This window comes from Panthera tigris, chromosome C1, assembly GCF_018350195.1.
Source record: "Panthera tigris isolate Pti1 chromosome C1, P.tigris_Pti1_mat1.1, whole genome shotgun sequence".
Taxonomy (NCBI): Eukaryota; Metazoa; Chordata; class Mammalia; order Carnivora; family Felidae; genus Panthera; species Panthera tigris.
Window position 1 is genome coordinate 98,051,369 of NC_056667.1, and position 19,423 is coordinate 98,070,791.

The following is a 19,423-nucleotide window of genomic DNA, read 5'->3' on the forward strand; positions in this document are numbered from 1 at the left end:
GTGTCTAGGACCAGAGTGCTATATCCCGATATATCCTGTCTGAATTGCTGGCTCATTCTTTTCTTGCAGCTTAATCGGTGTATTTATTGATTTAATACACCACTGAGCCGAATGTCACACGGGAGTCAGGCCAGTGATTATAAGCGCTTGGAGGAGGGTGTGTTCATGTGTCCAGAGGTTCAGGTGGTGGTCTGAGGAGATGTAAACGCCCAGGAGGAACAGTGCATGTGGACACCATTTGGGGCAGAACGGGGGCAGGGGGTGCTGTCCAAGAACTCCCAGGAGCTAAGGAGCTAAGCACTGTTGGAGCGGAAGGACAGGGACATGGGCTCTGGCATCCCTCAGACTTGCCCTGTGCACATTGGTCCCACGGGAGATCACCATCGCTCACACTGGTTGGGTTTCCCTTGTGCCATGCGATGGTTGGAGGTAATCTTTTCATCCCCACAGCGGCCCTGTGAGTTAGGAGCTGTTACTCTCTCCACTTACAGGGAGGTTAAATGACTTGTCCGCAGTCACACAACCTGTGAGTGGTACAACATGCATTTTCAAGCGTGCAAGTATATCCTTTTATGTGTTAGGCTTACATTTCCCTGGTGTCCCTCGGGGCCAGCCCTTGCCCTGAGGAGCTGTCCGTGCAAGAGGAGGCAGGCCCAGCACAGGGACAAGTGGTGGCATGTGTGGTGGGGCCGAGCCTAGGCTGGGCTGGTGCCTCAGCGATGGCTTCCGGGCAGATTTGGATGCCAGCCACCACCACCCCCACCCTGCCCCACCTCTGGTTGGAAGTTGGCAGAGGGGAATGAGGACGTCCAAGGAGGTTTCCCTACCCAACAAGGTCTCCGTTGTGAGGGTCTGATGGGAATACGGTGTGATAAATTGAGTTCCATCTTGGTTTGCTGGGAAACATTTTCATTGGCACAGGATGAATAGGTCCCTGGTGGCACTGCCGTGGGCGTGGGGTGATTCTTCCCTGATGGCCTTTCCCCTCTTTTCCAGGCCTTTCTGGAACGTTACCTCAGCGCAGGCCCCACCCTGCAGTATGACAAGGAGCGCTGGCTCTCGACGCAGTGGAGACTGGTCAGTGATGAGGCTGTCACTAACGGACTACGGGATGGAATCGTTTTCGTCCTCAAATGCTTGGACTTCAGCCTCGTGGTCAATGTGAAGAAAATTCCATTCATCGTACTCTCGGAAGAGTTCATAGACCCCAAATCTCACAAATTTGTCCTTCGCTTACAGTCTGAGACCTCAGTTTAAAAGTTTTATATTTGTGGCTTTATTACAAAAAAAAAAGAATATATGAGATATATATATATATATATATATATATATATATATATATATATGTATGTATGTATACCAGAGGGGCATCCTTTTTTATTCTTCTTCATCACTGACTGAAACTGGCAGATGATAGACCAGTGTCCTTTCACCATCCGCACTTTATTTGGAAGGAAGCAGGGGATGTCCACCCTGGAAAACAGTGACTGACGACATCTGACTTCTGTGGATGGGACTTCTCTAGAAGCTGTTCCCTGGCGCTTCTGTGACAGCTGTAAACCAAAGCGGAGCTGGTGGCTCTCAGGAGCCTCGCCTTACAGCATCTAGTCCCCGCCTCTCGTCCAGGACCACGCCCTCCTGTCACTTCTGGTCCACCCCCTGGTAGAGCTCCCGGGAGACACATCTTTATTCTGTTCGGGGAAACCAGACACGACATGTCCACACATGTGTTTGTGTAAGTAAACGTCCAGCACCACATCACCCATGGGAGCCACGGGCCGTTCAGGAAACGCCTGCCTTCATCTTTGTTCTTTGTTGCCTTAAGTGCTGCAGAGAGAGGTCACGACAGAAAATGTGCACTATCCGTTTACAGCTCTACGTGATTTTATGTTGTTTTCTCCCCCAAGGAGAAAGCCTGCCTGTCCTGTTTCTGACCCTGCTTCCCTCGAGTTGAGCAGGTAGACCTTTCCTGACCCCACGATTGCCCACCCATCTCCCTCCACCTGCCCTCCCCTGCACGCACCACACACCAGCCAGGGAAGGCTGCCGGGACCTGGCTCTTCACGCGGGCTCACAGGCTTTGTGCGCCGCCTCCAATGGGCCCCGGGGATTGTTTGCACAGGGAAGCATAGAATGCCTACCAGCTAGAACACAGGGCGAGCAAGCCTGCTAGGCTGTCCCTCCCAGGCTGCAGTGGGAGCCCCCCGCCCTCCCGGTCCTCCTCCCGGCTGCTCATAGGGACCAGGCGGAAGACTGACACCGGGACTCAGGGACTGGCAGGTGCAGCTCCGAGCCTCTCATTTCCCACGGGGATGAGTCCTCACCAAAGCTTCAGAGCCGGCTGCCCTGCCACGGGAGACCAAACAGTGCCTGGCGCAGTGACAGCTGCTGCTGTTCGCTCCCTGCTTTCTGACCACCATCACTGTGCAACTCATCACCTTTGCCACTTAGCACCAGGGAAGGAGCTGCTTTGGCCCTGGTGCTGGAATTTCTTGTAGTTATTGGGAAAGTGGGGAGAGGGATTGGGTAAGCGGCCGAGCTTGGGAGAAGGAAAGGGAGGGAGCCAGTCTTAGGATCCCGAGCCATTCATCTGTGATTGGTTTCTGAAATGCCGCTGGTTTCAGTGGGCTCACCCCTGGCCAGAGGGAGCAGCCGCGGCTTGGGGGTGGGGGTTGTGGCAAGCTGACCCGGCGGAGGCCTGCTGTAAGGGAGACCCTGTCTGTGCCTCCGTCTGCCTTCCTGTATCATGGCAAACCTTTACAAAGTATTTGGCCTTGCTTTTCCCAGGAAGTTGGGGGTATTCAGTCACCTCGCTTTAGAAAAGGAGAACGCTGTCGGAATGTTCTCTGTGTGTGTGTTGGCTCGTACCTTTACTGGGCTGTGCGTTCCAAAAGTGGTGCAGTATTTGTGTATCATTTTTCAAAATCACAATTGGCTTTGGATATTGGTAACGCACCTGTACCTGAAAAAGTAAACAGCATTCTCGAATCAACAGCCTTCCGCTCAAAAAGACAAGCGTTGGAAAAGCAGAAAGGAGACACCAGTCAGTGTGGCCTCGAGCCAGGATGTGCTGTGTCACTACATGGTTCTGTTTATGAAAAACACATACCATGTAACCATGGTGCTTTTTTCCTAGCTGTTGCCTTTAGGTCCTTTCAAACTGGACATTCCTTATGATATCTTTCTCAGGAAATCTATTTTGGGAGATGGGGCAAGGAAAGGTGTAAGTGGATGAGACTTTGGCTGTGCAGCAGTTCTAATGTCCCAGGCTAAGGGTGTCAGAGGCTTCTGCATCAGGGAGGGACACAGCGGCTGGAGACGCCATAAGTCCATGGAGTTCATATACAGGACACGTAGTTCGTAATGACACTGTTCATCAACATTCTAAAATACTGTGCCTCTGACCCGATCTTAAGTCCCCAGCCCAGGAGTTACGTTGGCGTCACTGCCTTGGTGTATGTATTCCCAGCAGGGTGAAAAAGGGTTTAAATTAAGGAATTTGTTTTCTCTCTCCCCTCCCCCCATCCTCCCTCCCCCCAGTCTTTGCATAGGAGAATGTCAGCCTTTCTGAAATTATTGTTTCGGTTTTAAATTGGATATCGATTTTTGACACTGGCTTCGTATTGAGTCCCCTTTGAAAGAAGAACAAAATAAAATGCAGGATCTTTGGATAAAGCCTTTGCACTTTCAAAACCTTAATAACTCGAGTTGCTGGTGCAGTGGGAACATTGTAAATGACATTAAAGAGATTGAAGGTTTCAGAAAGCTGCGTCACACACTCGAAAACGATGCGTTTTCATTTCAGTCCATGGAACCAATAGGCTATTCTTTTTAAAAGAGGGTAAACTGCCTGAGGGCTAGTAAAATATAGGAGACTTCACATTAGACGAGTCAGGATTTCATTTGCCTTAAATGTTTATAGATTTCCTATAACTTTCAGCCTAAGGTATTAAAACATGAATGTTCAATGTGAGGAGTAGAGGACCCCGAGTGCGTGCCTGAGATCACTCTGTTCCCTGCTGCTGTTTTAACCAGTGGGTAATTTTTGTTCTTCGGTGCCTACTTCTGATGGTGATTATAATTTTCAATCGTCCACGAACTGCGTGTTACAGTTAAAAAGTCTGCATTCCTAGAGGGGGAAGGAACTCTAAGCTTTCTGGTTTATTCATCCTCTGCGTTATCGGTTAAGTCAGAAGCCAGAATACTTTTGCTGAAGTTCACGAAGCCCTTGAGAAAATGCCTGGCCAGGTTTTTGCCCGGCTCTCATCATCTTCCCTCTCTGTCCTTCCCTTTCACATCTATGGCCAGGAGAAACTCTGTGCAGAGGCGGGTGGAGGTAGGTGGCCCTGGGGAGGGCGGGGGAAGGGGTGTGTGTGTGAGTGCGTGTGTGTGTGTGAGTGCGTGTGTGTGTGTGCGTGTGCACACGCGCGCACATGCAGCATTGTGGCTCATTGCTAGAGTTCGCCTTTTCAGTGTGTGGGGGGGTGATGAGATGAGGTGTCCCCCTCCCCTCTCATGGCTCCCCTTCATTTTGCGTGCATGTGTTTAGATACCGCTGTATCTCTGTGGCAAGTGCTCTGTCGAGATGGCAGGAATTAATTACCCTGACTCTCCTCACCCACACCCCCGGCGCCTGGGGAAGTGAGTGTTAGTCACTCCACAAAACCAAGAGAATCGGGCCCTTGGTTCACACGCCCTCTGGCTGGGCTCTGTGATGTAACGTTCCCTAAATGGGGATGCACATTGTGGGTATGTGTTTCCATATCTGTGTGCATTTCTCTTGAGGGTAATTTACAAGACAGGCGGCGTCTGGTTTATATGTTAGCCATCTGAACATCTGTGTTGTCTATAGATGGGTTAGTTCTGTCAGCAGGTAATTGATGCGTGTGTTTGTATGGATGAGTGTCTTGAGGGTGTCTGTGTTTCCCCCATACCCTATGGCGGAGAGAGTTCCTAACAGCACCCAATCCTTCGGAAGGCTTCTCTAAAGTCCGTTATTTCTCCCTTGGCTCCTATATTCCTTTCCATCAGTTATACTGGCTTCTCCCCAGGAGTAAATGGCTTTAGCATAGAAGTGTCTTCTGGAAATTTTGATGTCCTGCAGACAATCCATTAAACTCTCTCCTGCCTCAGGACCCTATGACCTGAAAACAGTAAGAAGCAGAGAAAGAAAGGTCAAGCTTTCTGATAATCACTTCTCCAAGTTCACTACCTTGGAAGCCTTATTCTCTGTTTCTGAATATAACTTAAAAACTGAGCTTCATAAAAAAAGATAAGACTGATTACTAAAAGTAGCACAGAAATGTTAACATAATATTTAAATAGTCCAGCAGCGATCCTGCGATTGTAAAGTGATGTAAGTATTTCTGGGAAGTGTTTATGCTTTATGGATCTTGTTACAAAAAAATAAATAAATCACTACTGTGAATTTACTATGAAACCTTGTGATCACATTCCATCGTTAATAAAATATGAGTCGTTCTTAAGCCCATAGCACAGTTCTTAAATGGTATTCAGGGCAGTAGTGAATCAAGGTAATTTAGACACTACATTGAAGTTGCTGTATTGCACTTTAACCAAGTTGATGCCTAGAAAATTAGATTTCAGGTCATGTTTTTGACAAAACATATTTTGGTCAGACAAGGAAGAGAAGGGTGCCGACACTGTGTCTCAGGTATCACGTCAGGTGCTGTTCTAGAACGGGAACTCCTTGGAGGCAGGGTTATCTCAGTTTAACAGGTGAGAAGGAAGACAATCAGGGAGGGAGGGACCAGTCTCAGGTCTCATGGCTAGTGAATGGGATTTCAAATCTAATGTTTGATTCCAGCCCCTCGCTCTCTGTACCTCGAGGTGTGATCTAAATGATCTGGCATCTGGGAATGTGGAGGAGGGACCTGAGGACACTTGACCTTGAATCTGAACCTGGGGGTGAGGGTTCCTTGGAGGTGGTGGAATCCCTTCGATTCTTTCACTTTGCACCAGAGCTGTGGCCCCAGGGGGAACCTCTCTATGTTGCTGGCATGTTTTTTGCGATTTCTAATTGAAAGAATTTGAGAATGCCCCACCCCCAGGAAAACCAGCACGACCGAGGTGCTGTTGTTCTGGCAGCCACCCTTTGCTTTTGCCCCTCTGGCCCTCTGCCTCCATCCTGCTGGCTTGGGCAGGTGGGCAGCAGGCAGACCAGGCTTCTTCCTGAGCTGAGGAAGCTTCTCACTGGTGCTCTGCTTCACCTGGTTAGGGTGGGAGAAAGACCACCCACAGGCCCAGCCTCAGGAGCTCTGGAACTGGGGGTCCCTGGCCTCCCCGTGACATCGGTGCTCTCAGCAAGCACTTTGCACCCCACTCTTTTTCCCCACAGTTGTCCTCAACAGTTTTAACAGAACTGATGAAACAGAACTCTGGAAACGCAGTTTTCCTCTCTTCTGATGCCTTTAAGTTTTGTTCCTTGGAGTACAGACTACCTTTTTCTCTCCTGCTGTTTGCTTTCCATAAAGGACAGGAAAACGAAGATGGGGCTCTCATTTCTCAGCATGGCTGCTCCTTAGGGATTGGCACAGATTTCCAAAGGGTAGAAAAGCAACTGTAAAACTGCTAAATAAAATAGAATTTGGGGACTCTGTGAGTCTCCCTTGCCAGGCCTTGTCCCATTTTTATTTAGATAATCCAGTTTGCTTTGTTTCATCTGTAAAATAAATCTCTTTTAATGGGTTGTTTTAGAGTTTCCCCGATACAACAACAGATCTCTAACAGCCGAAGCATTAAGTGAAAGGTTACTTCCCATATGGCACTAAGGATCTACAATTACGATGTCTCGCAGCTTGAAAACACCAGTGGTTTGACTTAGGGGAATAAAAACACTCTTACCTTGAGCCTGGGAGGGGTGGGGCGCAGTGGGACAAATGTGATAAATGCCAAGGCTTTGGTCTTCAGAGTGTCTTTGGCACTTCTTCTGGCACTGAAATAAGTTTTGCATACAGATGTTTGAATGTACAGTTGTCTGGTTTTGTGTTTGCTTATATTTACCGGAGTTTGCCCATGTAACATGAGCTTTCATTCTGAAGGAGCTGGTCATTTAGGAGTCGTTAAGCCCCCCAAAAGCCCAAAGCCTAGGAAAGCTTCATCTCTGAGGACCAGAGACTGTCGCTCAGGGAATTAGTGATGGGACCCAGGCATGGGATCTGTGGGTGACAAGTCTAGTTTGACTCACGTCATAGGGAATTCAGATCGTTGCACACTGTCACCATTGCAGGGGCCAGGTAGGAAGAGGTACCCCTCCGTTATAGAAACAATGGAATATTCGCTTCATGTGGTTCATCGTTCTTCAAGAAAAACGATCGTAAAATTCGAACTCTGGTGGTAATTCCTTATTTTTATAATGGATTTGCTGTAGGGTTTAGTTAAATAGCAAACTCCCCTGAGGTCCCTAAATTAGGACATTACCCAAACTTGATGTCCAAGCAGTCGTTTGTGAGTACAACTGTTGTGTAGAGTACAGGACACTGGCCAGAATGAGAGCGGCTGGGTCCTGACTCATGGGGGTGGTGAACATCACTCACCTGGTGAATGACCACTTACTCAACAAAGACTCTAGAGAGAAGGCCAGCAGGGCCGAGTCAGGTCTTCAGAGAAGTTCATTTGCCAACAAATTGCTTTTGTATTGAAAGAAATTTTCACTTGTGGATCTACAACCCGGAAGATTCCATGACAAAACCATCTGTCTCTGTCTGAGGGAGCCAGAATGGTTTGTGCAAAAACGGGGCCAGGGGACTTTGCGTTCTTTCTTGGTAGTTGATGCTGTGCTTTTTGTAACCGGGAGGGGGCAGTTTTGCTAATCAGTCTCTGCTCCCGTCACCACGTATGTATGAGACCTTCTGAATAGGCTCTGATGAGGCCTTTCGAACATCTAAATGAATGGATCAACCAGCAGTCATCCGCACGAGGACACTTACACACATGCACAAGGTGTATCCTAGGAGATGTCTTCTCATTGTGACATCTATCAGTACCAATGTTAGTGTTTACAGCTGACACGGCGTACCTGGCAGCCAAGTCATTTGGTCCCCTTTTGGGTCCCACCCCCAATCCCAATTAACTGTTAAAACATTTTACATGTTGCATTTTTTTATACTGTAAAACTTGAAAAATAAACTGAACTCCCAAATTGTATTTGGCTTCTTTTTTTCATGTGATTATTTCAATCTAAAAAGTTGTTTGGTGTTTTTCTTTTTCTTTTTTTTTTTTTTTTTTTTAGGGAACATTTGCACTCTTGTATGATTTTGATACCCTCTTAAAAACACGTCAAGGTTCTGTGAAAACCAAGACAATTATAATGATAGATTGAATGAAATGTGGATTGCCACTGTAATGAAAACTATCTGTTGTGATCATTTTATGCTCAAGAGAATGTTTTAAAATGAATAGATAACTGGACATTAAAATCATAGGCTCTAAAAATGAAGATCAAATGGGCCTTTTGAATAAATCAGCAAGTGAAAAAAGATCCTGGAGTTAAGTAGGGAGGAAGAAAAGTGTCAGACCCTGGATTTGTTGGTAAATATTGGATTATTTGGTGAGTGGTTTGGTAATTCAATGTTAATTATTGAGGGATTTCAGATAGGTAGGTCTATTCAAAAGGAACTTGATTATTTTCCAAAGAAATGTTGGAACTTGCCTTCTGCTACACTCAGCTACTTTTTACCTGGATAGAATGCTGATAGCACACAATCAAATTCTCACCTGTTGCATGGACAGGGGTCAGAGAAAGCAATTGATTTGAAGATATTCACTGTACAGATTATTGACAAATTCTGTTTCTCTGGGCCATCGGCCAAGACGTGCATACTTTATATCTGCACAAGCAAACCCTGCTGGAGAAAAGATTAAAGTTGCCTGCAGACATAAACTGAAGAGTCCTCTCTTTTTCATTCACTACCCATTCTACTGCTATGGAATTTTGGAAGAGTTTTGAGAATATCAGATGATAAACTATCAGATTATGGAAGTGGAGTGAGAGATACCAGAAAGGCACCAGTTAAGTCACTGCCTGCATACCCAGTGCCAGAGACCGGGCTCACCAGCAGTGGCGTGACATGGACATTGTCCCTGCTTCCGGAGAGACTTGGCAGTTCCCTGCTGGTGTCAACGTGTCACGCAAGCATCTTCTGGTTACACAGGCTAAGGTTGACCTGGAAAAACAAAACTGCATTCGACTTTTGGGTATGTTCTCTGTATTTACAGTTGAATGTGTTACTGAGGTTCTGAGAATTTGTACTATTTCAGACAAGATGATGATGCATTTGTAGGACTGACACAAGCTTCTTTAAACATTTTCCTTTTCTAGCTTTTTGCTCAGCGCTCCCATCTCACCCACTCATTTCTGCCTTCTGTGATCCGCGTGTGTGAACAAGCGTCAAAGGGCCGTTGATTGAATACTTGAGCGAATGAGTGAATGAGAACACGATAGCATATTCAGGGCTGAAGCTACCAGCCACAATCTAATCACATGTGATTATTTTAAGGGAATCATTGGTGTTTTGGAGGGTCCTAGGGTTAACCTTGAGCATTCTAGCCATCGCTACTCTGAAGAGTTCAGACTGTTAAAATGCCAGATTAATTCCAAAGAGGTCCTTAGTTCACCTTGCAAGCATGTGGGTCTGCAGATGCATTACAATAAATGCGCAGTCAGGTGGCTGTGGTTATCCTGTTCCCGGAGGGTGGGGTCTGGGATTTCTGCTGCCATCCCATGCCGCTTTGCTTCCCGTCGTGGTGCCTGTATTTCTAGGTGACTGTGCTTACCTGACTAAAGAACTTCACACATAGGAAGCTTCCTCACTGAGCCAAAGAGTTCCTGTGTTCGTATTTTATTATTTTATTTATTTTATTTTATTTTATATTTTATATTTTATTTTATTTTATATTTTATTTTATTTTATTCTATTTTACTCTATTCTATTCTATTCTACTCTACTCTTTTTAGCAGTTGGCTCTCCGAAGCAACACTGAACAGATGACAGCATTGCCAAAAAGTCCCTGCATGACTTTGGATAATCACCAGCATATTCTTAATGGTACTAATAGCTTTTGATAATCACTAGCACATTCTTAGCGGTGCTAATCACTGTTAAATTAGCTTTGCGTAGGGCTTAGAGAGTACTTAGTCAAACAAGTTTGTTAAGTACCTATCAGAACTTAGGCACTGAGGATAGAACAGAATTAGACAAAGTCTTTTCCCCAAGGTTGCTTTCAAACGAATAGACATACACATAAAAGCATAATAAATTGTAGTTTCTATAAGAGAACTTTACACAGGGTGCAGTGAGGGCTCAGTAGATGAGGTGGCCAGTTAGCTCCAAGGTCACAGAAGAGTCCTAGGATGCACCCTACTTTATACTTAAGGTAAGATAGTTGGGAGTTCGCCAGGCAGGCACAGATGGGAAAGGACAGGCATTCCAGTAGACGGAATAGCATGAGCCAAGGCTTGGAGCTGTTAAGCAGCCAGGAAGTTTCCACAGACTTTAGCTTCTAAGAATAGAGGAGGCAGGTGGTCAGGAAGCATCATGGGAGATGAGGCTGATAAGGTGGATAAAAGGCAACACACATAGACCTTGAGTGTCCTGCAAAGGAAACTGGCCTTTACGTAATTACAAAGGTACACCTGACCCCGTAGCCTGTTGCCAGTGGTGCTGATAAAACAACTTCTGATAAAACAACCACTGGGCGCTATAATCCCAAATGGGGCATGTGGACGCCATAATTCCAAGACAGACACTCCACGTAGGCAGCAGAAATCACCCCGTCTCGTCCGATGCTTTCCTAATCCAGGATCCCAGATCCCGCCAGCATCAGTCAGCGCTACTCACACTTTGCTTTCTTCATACGGAGGCGAGACACTTCAAGGACTTTGGGTTTTGCAAAACCCATCCCGTTTCTCCTCCCCAACCTCCCACGACACATCCCGGCTCTGCATTCACAGTCAACGACCTTTCCATTCATAGCTCACTCTTTGGCTTCTTCTAGTCAGAAAAAAAAATTTTTTTTTAAACACCTACTGGGACTAGAGAGTCACTGAATTTTAAGCATGTGTGTGACATGATCGGTTTTTCATTTTAGAAAGATCACTTGATCGCAGCACTCAGGCTGGGTTGGAGATGGGAGAGCAGTTGGAACCCTGCTGTAACCCAAGTAGGAGATTGTACAGCCTCAGTTACACAGCAGGGGTGGGCGCAGAGGAGAGCCCAGGACCTGCTCCCTAGTCGATGCAGAAGCAGGACACAACGGAATGGCTGTAAGATTTCTGGCTCAAACACTGCCAGAGGGGGATACCTCTTCCCCACTCCTCTGCTTCTATGAAGAAGGATCATTTCCTACGTGCTGCTGGCCTTTTGCCTAAACCTTACTCCTGTCCTGAGATAGAGCAAGTTACCTGGTTAGTGGGTAAACAGACCTTTGTCCAGATTTCTTGGGGTGAAGTTCTTGGGGGTGAAGTTAGTGTGGAGGGTCTGGTTTTTTTCTCTTCTCCTCCATCCTCGCCCACTGAAAGGAAATGGCCTTGGTCCTCTCTACAAGTCTGATTCCCTTGGGGAGCCCGCAGTTGGAGGCAGGAAGCTTGGGAAGCCCATTCTTCTCATATCTAGTCTCCAAATTGCTGCTCTTCTGTAATAATGGTGATTATTAATTATTATTAATTACTAACATTGCACTGCTGACTTCTTGACCTAATTTGGGGGAGATCTTTAAAGCCCCCAAACTGCGTTGATCTTAGGTGCCTAGGGGACCTCCAGATGAAGCTGTCCAGGAGAGATGGTTGGGGTGAGGGGTTTGAAAACAGGAGAGCCTGGCTAGAGACACACGATGCCGGTAACCACAGGTGGAGTGAGATCACCTGGGGGAGTGGATGAGCCGTGGTTCCTAGCCTTGGCTTGTGTCAGTCCCCAGTGACTCTAAAATGTAGATGGTCAGTCTCCAGCTCTGTAGATGGCACATCAGGGTGTCTGGGCTCGAGACGGGCATCTGTGTTTTCTAAATAAGCTTGGAGGACAATATTCTGCTGCTCGCTGAGCAGGGTGGAGAATCCCAGTGGGAGTGGGAAGTTGGAAGGCAGAGCCCCAGGACCCACCAGCACTTACGAGGGGTGAGTATGTCTGCATGTATCAGGATTGTTGATCAAAAGCTACTTGGTAATGATCTATGACAAATGACATTACTAGTATGGGCTTCCTGCATTATACACACTAGGGCCTGGACAGTACACAGCCTTATTGTGGAAAAGATCAGCTCATTTCTAGCTATGAGATGTTACTTAAAAAAATACACTGAAAATGATTGTGCATTCTGGATAGCACAATGAATTTTTTCCCCGACAGGATGGCCAGAACTTGCAGTTCTAATTAACCTCCATTTCAAATATGGGAAAAGTTGAGTACGGCCTCCAGGGAAGGAATATCTTGGCTTAAGCAGCGAAAAGAATTGTGGGAAATTCACTTGCGTCCATCTCAGGACACTATCCAAGGAAAAGAACTGGGATCCTTTGATTGCTTAATTTAAGGAATTTGATTTAGTTTAAATCCTTGATTTCAGTATAAAAATGAAGTTACATTTATACTCCTTTAAAGTGTTTGTGTGGCCCTGGGAAAATTCCTTGGGCCCTCTGAGTCTTCGCTTCCTCATCTGTAAAATGGGGAGAATAAGAACTTTGTGAGGATTAAATGACATAATACATGTAAAGCACATAGCATCGTGCTCCAGGCACATACCAAACATTCAATAAACACCAGCTCAAGAGGTTTTAGACCAATAACTAAACAGCACTACTACATACAAACAGTACTAACTTAACACTCAGTGCTTCTAACATGGGAGTACCACGACATGATTTAGACTTAATGCATATTACTCAGCCTCCAGGAACAGGGAATTTTTCCTGGGCTGGAGAACAGACCACTTTCATGACAGACCACATTCCTTGACTACTTGAAAGATTAGCTTCAAAGATTGCTTTGAACATTTACCTCCCCAAGAGCTTATTAGAGGTGTGGTTGGGTCTGGCTGGGTCACAACATAGTCCAGCTTGGGAAGTGTCTGCCTTGCTTTGTGAAGGGGAGGCCTTGTAAGCATTGTTATCCAACAGCGCTGGGGAATGGTACGTATTCTGGTGAATCAATCATTCACCCACCAGTTCAAGAAACGAGTGTGTACTTTGTGCTGGATAAAGTGCTAGTTGCTGAGGATACAAAGATAAATAAATTCCTTGCTTCCAAGAAGCCTACAGTTTAGTGAAAAGACAGGCACATAAATATGTTACAATTTAAATGATTTTTTAAGTTCATTTATTTATTCTGTGAGAGAGAGAGAGAGCACAGCAAGGGCAGAGAAAGAGAAAGAGGGAGAGAGACAGAATCCCAAGCAGGCTTTGCACTGTCAGCACAGAGCCCAGTGTGGGGCTCGAACCATGAACCTGAGCCGAAACCAAGAGTCGGATGCTCAACCGACCGAGCCACCCAGGCGCTCCTATGTGTTACAATCAAGGACAATTTCCATGGTTTGGGGTATGCACAAAATTCCATGGTTGCAGAGGGGAAGGCAGCCCCTTCAGATCACCTTGACAATTGGATACACAGTGATACCACTCTTCCAATATGGGACTCCATGAAGAGGAGGAGGAGAAGTTTAGGGGAGAAGGTAATGAGTTGGGGTTTTGCCATGTTGTTTGCATTGCTTGTGCAACATCCAAACCAAGATGAATGGGGTCTAAAACTAAGAGAGTGGTCAAGGTTAGAGACCCAGACTTGGACGTCATTAGCCCACAGGTGGTAGCTGATGGGCACAGATGATAGTACCTTGGAAGAAAGTTAGAGTCAAGAGATATTGTGAAACACTATCATTTAAAGGGCAGGCAGGGAAAGAGAGGCCAGAAAGGAAAACAGAGGGAACAGAGAGGTAGGACAGGAACCAAGAGAGAATGAGCAGGATCAGGAAAACCAAGCGAGGATTTCCAAGATAGTCTCAATATTTTCAAAGTATAAGTTTAATGGCAGTGTTAGTTGGCTACTATTCCATACAAGGATTACCCTATTTCCAAAGCATTTGCACCATGTCTAACACGTGTTAAAAGATTGAGAAAATAAATTAGAACGTTATAATGCACACTTACTGCTAAAACTATCAAGCACAATGTAACTTCTAGATAGTTTTGAAGGCACTTTGGGATTCTCTCAGTGCCTGAGGGTGCCATTATGAACTCTAGCTATTGTCCTGTGCAAGTGTGGGAGGGCTGACAAATGGAGCATTGGTTGACCTCTAGATAAACCAACTTTCACTCCCCAAGGGAGGGCTCACTAGCAGCAACAGAGAAGGGTATCCAGATCCCAGTTCAGACTAGGAAGCCAGCTGACTCAATCAGGGGCATGAACCCAGAAGAAAAAATTAAAAACCTGTAATCCTCCCACTTTCCCCACCCCCTTGTGCATAGTGCAAGATTTGTCGTCGCTAAAGGGAAGTTCAGAAAGCAAATCTACCTCTGATCCCAGATCCTAACGTACTAGAAATGATGGTGATATCTGTACACATAGGGTTCAAGGCCTCCCGGTAGCTATCCCAACACTTGGATCTGAGCTCATAAAGGTCTCACCTACACTTGAAAGAATCAGTTTAACTGATTTATAAACTCATTTCTAAGGCTGAGCCCTCCCTAAGAGAGAACCTCTTGCCTTGAGGAGGGATCCCCACTGATGTTCCAGGCACGGGGGCCAAATGGATTAATTGCGGGTCTCCCTGGGCTCCGACTGTAAGGTCACTCTATGCTCGGAGTTTGCCAGCTGTCCATTCTGTTACCGTCACATCAAAGACAACAAGTAAACTTGAGTAGCGGTGTCAGGGATTGTTCGACCAGACCACTGGATTCCAGCACTGCTACGACCGCTGACGGTCTGGCAAAGAACAAGAGTTTTTCCAAGACAATCAAGACAGTCCACATGGCAATAATTCCCCCACTTGTTCCTGCTGAGTGGGATTACTGGGTTTAGAGGCATTTGCTGAATGGTACAGCTCCTGATGAGAAGGGGTTGGGGAAAGGGATGGGCAAGGGGGAAGGAGCCGGCGGGCGGAGGCCAGGGCTGTGTGCTGTCCCCCGCCGTGCTGTCTGCATGGTCGTGTAGCTGTGATTTTGCTTTGATCAGTCATCCAGGGTGGGGGCTACTCATCATCGTCATCACTGTCATCATTATCCTCATCAGAATTGTCGTCGTCATCGTCATCGTCATCGTCATCATCCCTGTCGTCCTCATCTTCATTGTCGTCGTCTTCAGTGTTTATCTTCCCGGAAAGCACATCCTCGATCCAGTCTTCCAGCTCCTCAGCTGTGGGCAGGTCGTCATCATCTGGGATCTCCATCCAGACGCTGTCGGCCTGCAGCGAGGGACCGAGGGACCGAGGGACTGAGTGAGTGAGTGCAGGAAGGACGAGTCAGACCAGAGGGGTCCAAGCAGCCTGGCTCAGTTGTCAGGGACGTGTGCACACTGTTAAACGTGAAAGCCTCAATGCAGAACACTCTGGGTAGTATCGCACTTGTGCAAGATAAAAGGAGGGGTGTGTGTGTGTGTGTGTGTGTGTGTGTAGTTTGTGCAGAACGGTTTCTGGGGAAGGAGGAAGAGTGTGGAGGCAGGGCTGTGGAGGGTTGGCAGGGGAATGGGCGGAGCCCAGCATGCTGAGACTGGCAGCTGCTTCAACCCGGCCCCTCCTTAAGATGCCACCTCCCCCCACCCACACACCCTGAATTTCTTCCTTGCTTCTCCACCCTGGAGTAGTTCCTCCAGATCCCCAGCACTCCCCACCCTAACCTGCCTGCTCTCCTTATCCCAAGCATTAGGTTGTTACTGTGGAAAGTGCTTGGGATGGGGAGGAGGGCCAGGATTGGGGCGGTTTCCAGGGGTATTGAAATCAAGTATTATTATGAGTTGTAATTATGTTTGCACTGGTTTTTTTCCCCCTCTGATTACATGAGCATATCTACAAGACACCTATTTAATAAGAACAAACATGTATATAACATTTCTGGTAGGATGGCCATGAAACCACTTACCAGTGGTTCCCTCGGGGAATGGGAAAAAGAAGAAGGTCAGGGCAGTGGGAAATACTTTTGCTTTTCACCTTATCGTCTGCTGTTTTACTTAAAAATGTTTTAACTTGAGCAAATTTTAAAACTTGTTTATTATTATTAATTTAAAAGGCAGTTTCGAAAATAAATAAGTACAGAATTTCCCAGGTGACCAGACTCCCAGCAACAGGGTAAAAGGACATTGCTACCTGGGCCCCATTCACAAGCATTTCCACCACCATTAATTAGGGCTCTAATGACTTCTCTGTGACCATCTCTTTCTGTCCATTATTTGCCCATTATCTGTTGTATCTGTGCCCCCTTCTGTTTTTTGTTTTTTTTATGGTGGAGTTGTATCAGACATCTGGGCTGAGATCTAAAATTCCTCATGCTCTGCCAGTCCGCCACACCAGCTTGCCTCCCTGCCCTCAGTTCAATGGCACCTGCATGGTGAGAAGAGGCCCCCTCTTCCTGTGTGATCTTCCTCCCCTTCTCCTGTAACCCCCCTTGCTGACCAGCCACTGTGCAATGGAAGCTGCATGTGTGGGTTCTTTTGCATTAAAAAAGTTTGTTGTGCTTGGGGAGAAAATTCACAGGAGAGGCTACTTGGGTGGAAAGCTCCAAATAGTAAAACAGGACAGCTGGCCCTGTAAGCAAGGAAATATGGCCATACATTTCCAAGGAAGTGCCCATGGAAGCGAATCATGAAACCATAGATTAAGACTGGCTCAGACACTAGGCTTGGGCCACACCGGCAAGTTTTTCATTTCGGGACAGGCTAGACTCGTATACGTGGTGGCCCAGTCAGGACGGGACAGTCTGAGGGTGCCTGAGCAAGCTTTCATGGGGTATACTCACATCTGTCACATTCACCACCCCAATCTGTGGCTTGAATAGATCAATCTTGAAAGTCTTTTCCCAATAGGCAACAAGCTGAAGCAACAACAAAAAAAATGAGATTAGACAGCAGACAGAGGGCATTCCCTGTTAAGGCCACATTTTGTGGCTGGACCCACCTGCCATCCCATCATCATAGGTCACCAGTGATTAAAGGTCTCCAAAACATCTGCGGGCACTTTGAAAACTGAAGACTTGGCCTCAGTCCTCAAGCACTTTAAATAAGTATGAAAACAAGATGTTATAACACAAACTATGAAAACATGTAATATAAAATCTTCTACAGCTGTAAGGAAGAATATTACAGAGATGGTCTGACGTTGATTCCCAAATTACTTGTGGCTCTTTTATAGTTTATGTGTGGTGAGAGAGCCATTTTCCCCCACTTCTCTTTCAGTGGCCCATTTAAAAATCCCTTACCTTGCACTACTCTGATCCACAAGGTGGCTGGGAAGGTAGTGAAGTGCCATCCAATTAAAAGGGTTGGTGGCGGGGGAGGCGTACGTTGCCAGGCTTGGGATCCACATGGACTAGACTGGGGGGGGGGACTAAAGGAATAAGGGGCCGTGGGGCTAAGACAGTGCAAATGTTCAATGACAGAAAGTCTCCAAGGCAAATATATGGCTTGATGGGGACCAGGGATAGTCAGGAACCTGGATGTCGGGACAGTCTAAAGATTTCTCCTTTGTAAAAACCAAGATAAACAAACACACAGGGCAGGTTGGGAGAGCTGCTGGCCATCTGCAAGCCTGCACAACAAAACAGTCCGGGTAAACTAGAAATACAGTCTGGCAGAGGCTAACTAAAAAATGTCATAATATCTAGGATCTTATGAGGCCATGACTCTGTTACGATTACCCAGAATGATGACAGTGACCTCAGGTGTCAGGAGAGTCTCTGCCTTCGATTCACTTGCTCTGTATGTAGGGTTGGGTTTCAGGACCCTCAAACTCATGAAATCCCCTCCATTTTGACTATTTAATCATGATTTGATCCGTCGTGTCCTATGCAACAAATGGTAATTTTGGGAAGAAGACAAGTTATCATTTGTAATCTAATGATAACTAAATGTGTACTGGTCACCAGCAGCTGGCTCATCCTAAAGTCCACTGACTAGCAGGCAAAACTTTGACATCACATAGTCCTGGGTCAGGATATCACGTCTACCACATAGTAGCTTCAACCTCGCCAGCTGTTTTTCTTTTCATCTGTCAGACAGGGATTATGATAGTCCCTACTTCATAGTGCTGTCAGGAGGATTACATGAGATGGTCCGTGTGAAGAATTTACTATGGTTCCAAGCATACAGTAGAGTAAATTAGTTACATCCATTATCACGACCACTGGGCTCATGTGCTGTACGAATTCTGTTTATTATTCTCTTTAGAAGTAAGCATAACCCTCTCTCTCTCAAATAAAATTTGAAAAAACTGGCTCAGGTCATGATCCCAGGGTCGTGAGATCGAGCACCCCCATCGGGCTCCGCGCTGAGTGTGGAGCCTGCTTGGGATTCTCTCTCTCTTTCCCTCTGTCCCCTCTCCTCCCTCTCTCTTTCTGTCTCAAACAAATTAAAAAAAAATAAAAATAGGCATAATCAAGGCTTTCTGGCCGTTGATCACTGACACCAGCAAGAGTTTGGACTTTAATTTTCTTACACATTCAACATGTGCTAGATACAATGCTAGGACCTGGGAGAACACAATGCACGTGGAAGATGGTCTTTGCCCTCCAAGAATTTGCTCCTTCTCTCCATGAAGTTCTTAACTCCATGCAAAATGTTCAGGTCTGATTTTAATTTCTTAGTAACTCTGGTTCCCTTGGAATGACGCTCCCCCCTCCCCCAGAACATGAAGGAGGCGATAGCAAGGGAGGTGGTGGGATGGGGACAGCAATGGACGTGCTAGCAGAAGAAATTCACCCCGCTCACTCGCGTGGGTGGGCCGGAGGAACCCCTGGTCTCCAGGGAGGTGAGTGCTGGGTCTAATCGTGTCAGTGCGAAAGTCAGTGTTGCCCCAGTGGCCAAGGTCTCCCACACTGGATGGGGGTGGTCATCGTGTTTCTGCAAGTGCGTCTCCTGCTTCACCCCCTGCTCATGCTCCCGGGACTCACAATAACACAAGCATGAGACTGTGAAGGTGACCGCCAAAGGTGCCGGGGTCTGAGCCACTCACCAGAGGAAAGTCATCCGGGTCAATCCACACGATGCTCAGGTCAGGGTTGTCCGTGTTGTCCCTGGCAACCTGTTTCAGGATTTCCAGGAACTCGTAACCATCTGAAGCAGGATTCAAGAAGGCTGAGTAACCCCAGCACAGACATGGCTTCCAACACCAAGAGCAGGGAGTGTGGTTTTTCCATGAGGGTTTCTTAGGCTTATTTGGTGCATACCCTTAATTATAGGATTATTCTATAAAATGAGTCAGATGAGAACTCCAGCCG

At 46.6% G+C, this 19,423-nt stretch overlaps 2 protein-coding genes across 2 annotated transcripts in view; one reads left to right on the forward strand and one right to left on the reverse strand.

Annotated features, from left to right (window-relative positions):
• VANGL1 (VANGL planar cell polarity protein 1) overlaps nucleotides 1–1,295 on the forward strand; it is a 47,581-nt gene extending 46,286 nt beyond the window's left edge. The window contains exon 8 of the mRNA XM_042993807.1: nucleotides 997–1,295. Coding sequence (XP_042849741.1) covers nucleotides 997–1,257 — 261 coding nt within the window. The 3' untranslated portion in view covers nucleotides 1,258–1,295. The remainder of the gene's footprint in view (nucleotides 1–996) is intronic.
• Nucleotides 1,296–13,444: 12,149 nt separating this feature from the next.
• Nucleotides 13,445–19,423, reverse strand: part of CASQ2 (calsequestrin 2) — a 63,753-nt gene continuing 57,774 nt past the window's right edge. Inside the window, exons 9-11 of the mRNA XM_007073457.3 lie at nucleotides 19,159–19,259; nucleotides 16,949–17,023; nucleotides 13,445–15,402 (exon numbers count right to left, since the gene is read on the reverse strand). Of these exons, the coding sequence (XP_007073519.1) occupies nucleotides 15,190–15,402; nucleotides 16,949–17,023; nucleotides 19,159–19,259 (389 nt within the window). The 3' untranslated portion in view covers nucleotides 13,445–15,189. The remainder of the gene's footprint in view (nucleotides 15,403–16,948; nucleotides 17,024–19,158; nucleotides 19,260–19,423) is intronic.